Source organism: Thalia democratica, chromosome 7 (genome assembly GCF_965202585.1).
Source record: "Thalia democratica chromosome 7, ktThaDemo2.hap1.1, whole genome shotgun sequence".
In the NCBI taxonomy this organism is placed as follows: Eukaryota; Metazoa; Chordata; class Thaliacea; order Salpida; family Salpidae; genus Thalia; species Thalia democratica.
The window spans coordinates 49,912,910-49,925,136 of NC_139171.1; the positions used below are offsets into that span (position 1 = coordinate 49,912,910).

The 12,227-nt window shown below is 28.2% G+C and overlaps 1 protein-coding gene across 1 annotated transcript; it reads right to left on the reverse strand.

Moving 5' to 3' along the window:
• Positions 1 to 3,030: 3,030 nt before the first annotated feature.
• On the reverse strand, positions 3,031 to 11,749 carry LOC145840616 (large ribosomal subunit protein uL18m-like). The gene is made up of 5 exons (XM_082947928.1): positions 11,694 to 11,749; positions 10,421 to 10,628; positions 7,997 to 8,086; positions 3,587 to 3,752; positions 3,031 to 3,286 (listed from the first exon to the last, which is right to left on the reverse strand). The coding sequence occupies exons 1-5, from the start codon at positions 11,731 to 11,733 to the stop codon at positions 3,146 to 3,148; spliced, it is 645 nt and encodes a 214-aa protein (XP_082804054.1). The 5' UTR covers positions 11,734 to 11,749; the 3' UTR covers positions 3,031 to 3,145.
• Between the last annotated feature and the right edge of the window lie 478 nt (positions 11,750 to 12,227).

Genomic DNA, 12,227 nt, shown 5'->3' on the forward strand with positions numbered 1-12,227 from the left:
ATTCACAAATTTAAAATTCTATGCACCCCAATTTGCATGCTTTAGCGCCGTTAGTGTTTAAGAATATGTAAACACTTTTAATGATTTTTATTTACTAATAATTCTGTAACACCCAGTTAATTTTTACACGCTACATTTAAATTTACCAGTTTACCCTATCTATTTCTAGGCTAAGGGTAGAAGAATTTTTACATAATGTAACAGAATAGAACTAGGAGAGTACAAAAATGGTCCTTTTATTTACAAAAAAATGGTCAATTAGATATCAAGGTTGAATATGTCTTAAATGTAGAAATATTAAAAAAAAAAAATTAATTTAGTTTCTGCGCCATAAAAAAAATCATGTACCCCAAAATAAGTTTCAAGCACCCCAAAAGTCTCGTGCACCCCAAAAGAAATTTCATGAAACTAGTGTGCACCAGTGTACACCGTGCCGACCACTGACCTAGAGTATATAAATATTGCTTTGATATAAAATTTAAAGCTATTTGTTGTAAAAACTAAAAGTGGACACCCTACGGCCTTAACATAAAGACTTAGACTACACTGTTTCTTTACTTCCGTAATTTGTTACAACATCTTTTTTTAAATTTTAATGTGTTTTTTTTAATTGTATTGCACTTTTAGTAATTGTAAGTAAATTGTTCGTATCATTTTTTTGATAGTTGCTTATCACTTTTTGCTTCAATAAACTTGATGAATCGAATAAGAGTTTTTCTTGGTGAACGATCTTATACCGTTTTTAAATAGATGAAGAAACATACATTAAATGGAGTGAAACAGGAAAGAATAAACAGCTCATTGAATTTCCTTTTGAGAAATACAACACAATTATCTTCAGTTTTATTGCAACTGAATTTCCTGGAGCTTGTGCTCTCGGGTACAAATATCTCGAGAACTTTGAAATTGACAGATGATGTTCTACACAAGCCAACTAAATTTGAAGGTTGAAAACGACAGACGTATTTTGTCACTAAAGCCGAACACATCAGCCACTTCATCAAATCTTGAAGGCGTTACAAGTAAAACACCGCTACTAAGAGTTGACCAAGGGACAAGTCAAGAGACGTGGCTGGAGTCCAAAAGAAAATAGTAAAATTAATGTCAATTGTAAGCACTGAACCTACGAGAATTCAGCTATTTAAACAAAGCGCAATACACTTACGTGATTTTATGGTGGCCATTGATTATCAACAAAATCTGGGAACTGCGTAGCTGAATTGATTAAATCATTGGCTGTAATGAAAGATCCAGAGGTCAACAGGGAAGATCAACCGATTAAAGTGGAACATCCAGTCAATTCAGAATACCCATTAGTCATCGTTAAACATCAACTCAGTGTGGAAGATATGTTTAAAAAACGTGGAACATCCGATGTTTAATAAGTTAGACCCAATTTTCAATGTGGAAGATCCGATGGTCGATAAGGAATCGATATTGAAGATTCAATGATATACAAGGAAGATCTAGTGGTTAACATTGAAGAAGTTATAGAGGACAAGTACCTAAACTTCTAGAATTGAAAAAAAGTGACATCAGCATTTTGTTAACGGAATGATTTTACATTCCCAACACTAGTTTTAACTTTGCTTACAGAAACACCAGTTATGTTGTAGGGAAGTGGAAAGAGCGGAAAATAATACAGATATTGTAGATTGTTAAGTTGTCTTTACAAGTTTTGCAGAAATTTTAAGAGAGATGTGTCGGCAGAAGTAAGAAACAGGTCAGCAACATTGTGGACAGAAAATATCTTTAGGACGTAAAGGAGCTCAAAGAGGTCATTTACAATCTGAAAAGAAAGGATCCGCCAGGAAAGAAGTTTTAGAAATGTCCCCTGTATTACAACATCATACTCGAGAAGAGGCATGATCATGTGACGCATTTGACAAATACTGCAACAAATCTCTTCATTTAAGGACTACATTGTTGCATAAACAAATGGCAAGTCATTTGCAGAGAAAAGGCTAATGAAGACCACAAAAGAAGGCACACAGGAGAAAGGCATTCAGATCATTTTAGGTATTGCAAAATGTAAAAAGAATAACAAACCAAATCATCAATTAATTAGAAATATCAGAGATGCTAAAGATTCCGTGGATAGAATGGACCAAATGATAATTCTTGGTGAGAAATTACAGGTTCAATTTGATGTTGGTGATAGAAAATCTCCTTACCAAATGATAAAAGATACAAGTCATCTAGCTTCCAAGGCTACAGACGATTGCATTTTCCATACTACAGAGACTGCAGACATTCAAAAGCCATCTGCAAAAATTACTACATGTCCTCATCCAGTTACAGAATCCCCAGTCCAATATATTACAGCAGGAGCATCAGATAATATTATTAACCTACCAGATATAAAAATTATTATAACATCCAAATTCTGAGTCTAAACAGTGACAGCATAAGCAAGTACAATGAATCACAGGCGTTCCAAGGTAGCTATGGAAATATACCCTACCCAGCCATGAATTTCATAATTCCCTTAACAACTCTTGTGATTATTCCGATGGTGCCAATACTGGTTAAACAATAACTAGTCAAGTAGAAGAAGAGCATAATCTTGTTTCGGTGCTTCCAAGTAGAAAAGATAAGCCACTTGCCTAACGACCATAATGCGCCAGGGATGTTTGAACGTGGAGTAAACGGTATAAGAAAGACGATGAGCATACCCTATTAACCAGATTGGACTTGCACATATCCTAGATAACTTAAATATTTTCTATGTGTTCATTTTCATAACTTTTTAATTAAGATCCTTGCTTTAATTTTTCCAAATTTAGCTATGATAGTATTCTTACTAGTATTTCTGGAACCTAACTCTGTGTTTAAAAAAATTATAATTTTCTCAATTCTCTCTAAATAAAGATTAGCTTTTGGGCTTTCAATAAACTAGGGCGGTGTAGTGTAGAGTTATGTAAATAATTGTATCGTATATCATTTATTTTAATTACATTTACAGGTCATTAAATATTTAAAATTAAACAAGCTTAATAAACTATATAAAAGATATTCTTCAAACTTCAGTTTAAAATTAAAAAAATATTTATTCAAAAAACCTAGCTTAAAAACGTACATAATTTTTCATAGCGAATCAAAAAAAAAAATAACTAGTACACAGCAAATTGACTAAACAAAAACTTCAGTGGTGGTTAGGAACCTGCTGGGGCTTGACCCAATCCTCAACCCCGTCAACTTCCTCCGGCACCGGCCCACTCTTCTTCCATATGGGCAGGTCGTACTGAAGGTTTCTCGGCCTCGGCTCCTCCAAGCTCACTCCGACCTTGAATAAAAACTCCTTGTGTTGCGATATTTTAAAAACAATGAAAAAATATGAAACAAAGACAAGCACACATACCTAACATTTATTATAATAAAGTGAGATTCTATTTGAACAAGATATTAGTTTGAGTACTGATGAGCTCATTGAGCGAAACACTGTTTACTTAATAAAAATTAGAAAGAATAATAAGTTTTGATTGACCTTTTAGAAGTGGAGATCTCTGTTTATAGATTTTTAGCGAACAAAAACACTAATAAAATTTTAAAAGTTCATTAACAAACAGTGAATTTTTCTACCCACCTCCATCATCGCATTCCGTGCCGCTTGAACGCTTTCAGGTTGGTCGTCGCTGGTTGGCCAGTGAACGCACGTGATCCCGGCTCTCAAGCACCTTTCTCCTAATATTCTTGCCACATTTTCGCAAGCCGAGACGTCCGAGCCGGAGAAGAGGTGCTGGCGTATCAATCTGTGAAAAAATTGTAATTATTTTACTCATATATATATACATACCTATTCAAAAATATCCTAATAAAAATATGCTAATAAAGATCCTAGCGAAACAAGTTTTTGTTAACCATATAATATATTATAATAACAAATAACGAATATAAATAATAATAAAAACTACCTCACTATATGTGTGTAAACAAGTTAACAAAGGAACTATGAAAGTTGAAAAAATTCAACTTAAGGTTCAAGGTTAAAATTACGGTCTTATGGCCCCCTAAATTTCTAAAAACTTCCTGTAATAACTGGTATAATTTTCAAAACTACCAATAAATACGCCTAAAACCTTTTTTTTTTCATCATCAACTACAGAATATCTAGTGTAAGTTTCAAATTATGGCCTCATGTCCCAACAAATTTCTGAAATGGTCTCCAAGAAGGGTCTCTTTGGGAAACTGTTACCCTATTTAAAAAATAGTTGTTGTATGTAATCTTTTTAGTATTGATGATTTGTTGCAAGGACACTTTCCTAGTGAAACTTTGATATATACACAAAATTTGCAAAATTTTAGAATCATACTGTTTTTTGATTTAGTAAGTTATTAAGATCTTTATAATTATGCACTTAGTTTAGTATTTTATGTGACAAGTTTATGTGTATGGTTTACATTTTTATATAATTTTTCAGAGTTATTTGTTTAAAAAAAGTAAAAGCAGGTTATGTTATTTATTTTTGGATGTTAAAGATTTCATAACAAATAATAGGAAGAAACATTTTACAAAACATATGTATGGTTTACTTTATTATAATTATTATTTAGTTTGTAAAGAAAGAAAAGTTAGAAAAGTATTTATTTATAATTTAAAGGTTTTATTTTAAATTATATGCGAAAATAAATAATTTGTATAACAGACGTGGTTTAGTTTAGTTATTTGTAATATTTTGCAGAATTACTCAAGTTTTTAAAACAAATAAGGGTAGATTTTATTGTAACAAATTTTCAAAATCAAAACTTTTACATTTAATAATTTTTTTTTGCACAATCACTTATGATTTAATTTGAGTATTTTAATTGAAAATTTTTTGCCAGTAGTTTACTTCACAATTGTGACACTTAAAGATTATTTACACAGAGGTAAGTAGTTAGAAAAAAGTTCAGTAGAACTTTTTTTATAATCAAATTTATATTATTAATTTTTTCACACCAATAGCTTATTATTACAGTTATCTATTGCTGAAGTACACATTCTGAACACAGAAGCTACTCAATAAAAAGTTGGTAGCTAAGAATTACCAGTCTAAATAAAAAAGAAGCCTGACAGAAAGCTATTATTTTGGTTTAAAAATGTGTACAGAATAAGAAGTCCGTACTTGTCAAAATATGTGTACTCAAAATATGTACTTATCAAAATATGAGTATTTAACTGGAAATGCGTACTTAAGAAGAAGGTAAAAGTCAGGCTAAATTGGTCAAAATCTTGGAAAGCTAAATTTACAAAATTTTGCGTGTCAAACATGATGGTATAATTTATTTTTTCGAAAAATGATGCTTTATAACTAGATATTAACAATTACAGCTTAAGTTTTTTTTATAACGTATATATTTTTCAAAATAAGTTGATAAAAACCTTTTAAAACAAACTTAATTCTGAATTCAAAATTTTTGTAAACTTTTCCTTAGCTATTTTTTATATATTGCGTGAAATTTTAAGTAAGGTTTCCTCAAGGACTTTTGATTAATTTAACACTTTGCTTCCTAAAAAGACCCGAGAGACTTTCAATAAAAATTAGTAGTTGAAAAAAAATTCAAATAATTTGAGCTTTCAAATCATTGAGGTTTTTTTAATGGTAACTATACCACATCAAAAAAAAAACGATACATATTTTAAAAATTATCTAAATACATCAGGTATTTTTGTGTAGTGTTTCAAGCTTGAATTTGACTTAGTATTAAGAATTCTTTTTGAAAATTTTTAAAATTAAAATTTAGGGTTGCCATTCGTTTTTTCAATTTTTTTTCCAGGTTTTTCAAATTTCTTCCAGGTTGTTATTAGTACACTTTTCTGGGTCTAATTTTATTTTAAAGTTAATTTTAAGGTAAGAAACTGTGTTAAGTAGTATAAAACATTGAAAAGATACTCTAAATCTATTTTAAATGTGATTTTAATAAATTAATATTTTGATGATAACAAAAATGTTTAGTTTATATGATAGATTTTTAGAGTCAAATCGAAATTTTACGACTTAACATGTTAAAATTGTTAAAAATTCCTGGTTTTTTGCCTAAATTGTCAAATTCCATGTTTATCCAGGTAAAGTGGCAACCCTGAAAATTATCAAAAGTCGGCCGCCTTTTTCTCCACAATTTTTTAAACACTTGATGAGACAAAGAATCAAAAAAAAGTCAAAGTCAGTGTTGAAAAGAAGAAAAAAAGTTTGCTATACAATGTAAGCTCTTTGTTTTTTTAGTCACCAAAAGTCAATTACCTTGTTATCAGCCCACTATGAAATAATCACTCAGATACTTAGAATAGATAACTTTATTAATTTAAAAACCATATTTACACATTCTCACTCAGGGTTCCCACTAAAATTTCAAAAAAAAATTACAGGGAATTCCATAAAATATAGCAATTTGTAGGGAAACTATCAAAAAAACAATGAATTTTAAACGTTACAAACATAATAAAGTAAAGTATGTCATTAACTGTTTATAGTCACAGTCTTAATAAGAAATTTACGGAAGTTCGAGGGTTCTTGAGCCCTAATTTTAGTTAAATTAGCTAATTTTAGATACATTGTATTTGATGCAAATAAGGAAAATTTATCCGCTAGGTGGTGCCATGGAATAACATTTTTGTACTGAGATTGCAAATATATTGAACTAAAAAAATAACTAAAACCTTTTTTATATGTTTTCACCACGCGGTGTCACTCTTTTAGCTTCCAAATTTCAAGCACCAACCAAAAAACGGAATTTATGGGGATTTCTAGATATTTTCACATATTTCTTAATTTTTCTAGGGACTTATAGGGATTTTCCCGAATATTGCAAATTTCCAGGGATTTATAGTAAGTAGGAACCCTGCTCACTTTAGTATTGCCTATCTATAAAAAAGCTCAGGCAACATAGCTTGAATGATCAGAAGTTAGCCCAAGTTAATGAAAAAAAAACATATAAAAATACCTAAGTAACAACAAAAAAATTAATAAAAACTTAAACTTTAAGAAAATAAAAGAAAAATATATGCAAACAAGCCTCATTTTTGCAAAACAAAACACTCAAAAAATGCGGAGTTATCCCAAGTGTAAGATTACGATGAGTTACTTAGGTTATGGTTAAAAAACAATTAGTTAAGTTATCATAGTTAATTTCACAGTTTTCAAAAAATTTACTATTCTACGACAAAACATACGTTTTCAAAAATAATTATTATTTAAAAATTAAAAACAATAAAACTAGGTATTAAAATCAGAATAAATTGTTACTTTTTTAAAGTAGAGAAAAAACACAAAGCGAATAAAGTTAAAATATAATCGATTTTCAAAATAGAACATGTGGTTTCTAAATGATTGCTTTACCAGTACAAAATTTACAAAAACTAAAATTAACTTCATTGGGTCAAAAAACATAAAATAATTTTTAAAGAATTATCATAAGTCATAAATATAAAAACTGATCTGAATATAAAAACTAGTGTACAATGTGTTATTTCACAAAAGGGAGAGGGAACGCCAAGATTTTTTAAGTTATAACAGAATAAACAGCATTTTCATCTTACTTTCAAACTGATTAAACACATTTCGGTTGTTTGTATTATTAAATAATTTTGTTTTCTTCAAGAAAGGATTTAAAACAGTATTTTCTCTCAGAAAATGGTTAACTTATTACAGGAATGGGCAAACTGCAGCCAGCGAAAGCCAAAACTTCGACCCGCGAGCATGCAAATACAGTCTACAAATGAAAATTTACACTAAATATTCTAGGGTTCGAAGTAAAGAGTAAAAAAAAAACATCTCTTAGATACAATTTACTATAAATTTTAAATTTACACTAGATAGTTAAGTTTTTTATGAAAGGTAAAAGTTACAACTGCGCCCCGCGAACACTTTTTTTTTTTTAATCTGCCAGCGACCACCTGCCAATCCCTGGCTTAATATTAAAAAAAAAAGACATTTCTATTATTCAAAAGTTTGTTGGCTCAAAGCTAAACACAAAATATATGTTATGAGTGTTTTTTTTTTGATTAAAAATAACTAACGGTTCAAGGGTAGAAGATTTGACAACAGTACTACCATTAGCGTGCTCTACTCCAATAGTGACATTTTTCCCTGTTTTGTCCATATAAACTCTGAAGTAAAAAAACTAAAGCTTTTATCAAAAACTAGAAACAAATTAATGTCGACTAACAATTATACTAATTGTTAAATAGGTTTTTAAACGTGCTTTATGATTAAGTAAGAACTATAAAATGATATTCTTTTTCAGTCACACCTGGAAATTATTAGTTTTACATACGATGAAGTATCTAACAGCATATAATTGATAATTTTGTTGATTTCCTTATCAAAATTCTCAATTACACAAATTTCTAATGAGGTTGATTTAATCTATTTTTTGGTTTTTGTAAAAAATAAATTTGTAGTACCTTATTGTACATTACAAATTTAACGTTTTAGAAATTAATTCCATTTTTTATAGAAAAAAACTAAAACTTTTTCAAACAATAATTAATAAACTAATTTTATTAGTAACAACACTTACTCAAATCAATTTTATGTTAGTTTTTTTTTTAATTTTTATGGTAAGGTGAAATTTTTAATTTATACCACTTACTTTGTACATAGTTTGTAAATAAACTTTAACAATACTCTTTCTTACATGCTACTTACATCAGTCTCATAATAATGCAGTTTTTAAGTTAAAAATGAGTAATAATATTTGTACTTTTGCTTTGCACTCATACATGATAATTATATGAATAAACTTTTAAAATTTACAAGCCTCTGGAAATAAACTTTTTAATACCTGTGTTTTATAAGTAACCATTGTTTAAATTATGTACACTACACACCAGATAACTTTTATACGTTACTAGTAAATCTTTGTTAGTTTTAAGGTGAAAAACTTTTTTAACAAGTTAATTTTATTTTGCAGGTTTTTTTAAAGCTACTAGTTGCTTTATATTAAGTTTTAAGATTTAAACTACAAAATGAGATATAATGGATCAAAGTAAGGAAATTCAGAAGGTACTAAAAAGAGCGAGCAAATTAGTTAGAATAGAATATTTCTTTAAAATTTATCTTCTTACTTATTTTGTAATCAGTGTTTATAAAATTTCTTTAGTCTAATGTTCATAAAATTATAAACAATTGTAATTTATGATGTTATTTTTAACATTAAATAGTTTTGTTTAAATTTAAATTAAAAAAATATTTAAAAAGTTATTTGATATCAAAAACTATTCAATACTGTATATAATAATCATTCAAGCAACTTTTGCTGAAAATGTCAAGTGTTTAGCATAAAAAATATTTTTTTAATAATTAAAAAATAATTTTAACTTTTCAAAAATATCTTATAGTTTAGAGGTTGGCAAACTGTGGCTTGCAAGAAAAAAATGACCCTCAATTTATAAAACTGCAGTCTGCAATGTAATTTTATGCTAATAACATACCAATTTAAAACAATAAAAATGAAGTTTTTGTAGTAACAACTTATTATTTGGTTTTTATTGCAATAATGAGTAATTACTAAAGTTTATTTTATTTCCTAGAATTTCAAAATTTCTTGAGTACCTTGAGTGTGTGGCAACCCTGAAATAAAGTTGAAATACTGATTTTTGAAACTGTTTTTCGAAATATAAAAATCGAATTATTGAGTTTTCAGCTAAAAATTGCTTTACACGTGGCAACTATCACAAAACACATTGTGAAAAACTTTAGCTGATTTGAAATGAAAAACCTTCATAAAGGCTATTTTTGATTTTCTGAAATCAGTCCAGTAAACAGTATGGGACCCAAAAATTTTACGTAAGGAGTTTTTAGCTGAAATCAGTTTAAGAAATTATTACAAAAACATATTGTACAGAACTAAAGACTGTTTGAGAACAGTTTCATGGAGGCTTTTTTTTATTATTATCTGTAATTGTTTATCTGTAAGTGCCTATGTGAAACTTTTTTCAAATTTAATAAATTCCAGACAATATGTTTTCGTAAATGCCACATATAAAAAATTATTTCAGCTAAAAACTCCAAGGTTGCATTTTTGTAAACACCTTAAGGGCATAGGGGGGGGGGGGGGGTAAACACCCTTTTTTGGTTTTTTATCTTATTTTATATAGTTTTTACTAAGCTACAAGATGCTTTTTACAGATTTAAAAAATTCAAAATAATTTTTGAGATATAGCCGGTCAAAGTCGGAGGCAACAATAGGATCCTTATGGGAGGCGCAAACTAAAACGGCAAAAATAGACTATTTCACTAAAAATCTATCTTCTCCTACATTTTTTGAGATAACTACTTCAAACTTTCAGGAAATGTTCCTTGATATATTTAGAAAATTCTGTCAGAAGGAATTTTGAAAAAAAAAAAAAAAAAAATTTATATAAAAAATAAACAAAAAAAACAGTTTTGTACACCAACAGTAAAAAAAGTATGCACTGTTTGTTAAACTTTTTACTGACCTGTGATAATAGAACCTTGAAGGAAAGTTAGTGGATTCTTTTTGCTCATTTCCGTTGCCCCATCCTCTGTCTCTGCGAGCAATTGAAAGTTTTTCTAAATTTCTAGGGTTTAAATTGATGTACTTTGAAGAAGGTACTAGGTCTTCATTCTTCCTTATCTCTTTTTTAAGTTTTGTACTAATACTGTATGATTGTTTTATTTGGACTCCTGTAAATAGTTTATTATAGATTTTATAACAAAAACCAAGTTAGTTTTAAAAAGTTCTTAACTTTCAATAAACAGCGTTTGATAAGTAACTTAAAAGGTCAAAAAAAAAAAAAAATTATTTAGCTTTTATATATATTTATAATAACTTAAGTTTCTATTTGAGGGCATAGGGAGGTAAACGCCCTTTTTTGGTTTTTGATCTTATTTTATATAGTTTTTACTAAGCTACAAAATGCTTTTTACAGATTTAAAAAATTCAAATATTTTTTTAGATATAGCCGGTCAAAGTCGGAGGCAACAATAGGTTCCTTATGGGAGCCGCAAACTAAAACGGCAAAAATAGACTATTTCACTAAAAATCTATCTTCTCCTATGTTTTTTGAGATAACTACCTCAAATTTTCAGGAAATGTTCCTTGATATATTTAGAAAATTCTGTTGGTAGGAATTTAAAAAAAACTAAAAAATAAAAATTAAATATAAAGAATAAACAAAAAAATCTGTTTTTTTTTTTTTTTTTTTTATAAAATTTTTATTTTTTAATTTTTTTAAATTCTGTTTTGACAGAATCTTTTAAATATTGCAAGGAACATTTCCTGAAAATTTGAGGTAGTTATCTCAAAAAACGTAGGAGGAGATAGACTTTTAGTGATTTCTAGTTATTTGCCGTTTTAGTTTGCACCTCCCATAAGGATCCTATTGTTGCCTCCGACTTTGACCGGGTATATCTCAAAAATTATTTTGTATTTTTAAATCTGTAAAAAGCATCTTGTAGCTCAGTAAAAACTATATAAAATAAGATCAAAAACCAAAAAAGGGTGTTTACCCCCCTATGCCCTTAATTGTTTATTATAGGTTGTAGAAAACTAAAAACTGTTTCAAATCCTATAATTCAAAACTTTTGATTGACTATATGCATAGCTGCAGAAATAAAAATTTAACTAATAACAATGATTTTAGTAAAAAACTACTGAATATATAATTTTGTACCACTTAAATTTTAATACATAAAATGTTATAAACAAACTTGTCAAAAATTAAATTAAAACCTTTAGGAAGAACATACCTTTGATAGACACTTGTTTAAAAAACTTTGATGACAACATATCAAGCTTTTTACTAAAATCTGCAATAAATAGGTTTAGAAACACATTAACTATGCATTTTTAAATATGCAATAGGTTTTTTACAAACTAAAAATATTTACTAATACCAACAATTCTTTATATTTAAAAACAAACAGTTTTTTTTTTGTCGTGATATATACAACTAGATTAATTGAACAGCAAACCAACTTTTGTTTTTATACCTTATAAATAACCAAATTTAATTTTAATTAATTCTAAACAGTTTATGTAATAATTTCCACATATAAAACAGTTTTCAGCTAAAAACTCCTAAAGTAGAATTTTTGGGTCCAATACTATTTACTGGGCTGTTTTTAGAAAATCAAAAATAGCCTTTATGAAGCTTTTTCTTTTCAAATCTTAGATAAAATTAGTTGTATAAAATAAACAGTAGTGATCTACCCAATCCACAAATTAGTATTCTATCTATTTTTTCAAATTAAACTACTTTTTTATAGATTTGATACTTTTAG

What these genes read in the sequence shown, in the direction of transcription:
- LOC145840616 (XM_082947928.1), bottom strand. Translation starts at nt 11,733, where the DNA reads ATGTTGTCATCAAAGTTTTTTAAACAAGTGTCTATCAAAG. An exon ending in AAATCTTCTACCCTTGAACC is followed by an intron (nt 3,753 to 7,996) that starts GTTAGTTATTTT and finishes ATTTTTTCACAG; the next exon opens with ATTGATACGCCAGCACCTCT. An exon ending in CACGGAATGCGATGATGGAG is followed by an intron (nt 3,287 to 3,586) that starts GTGGGTAGAAAA and finishes TTTTTATTCAAG; the next exon opens with GTCGGAGTGAGCTTGGAGGA.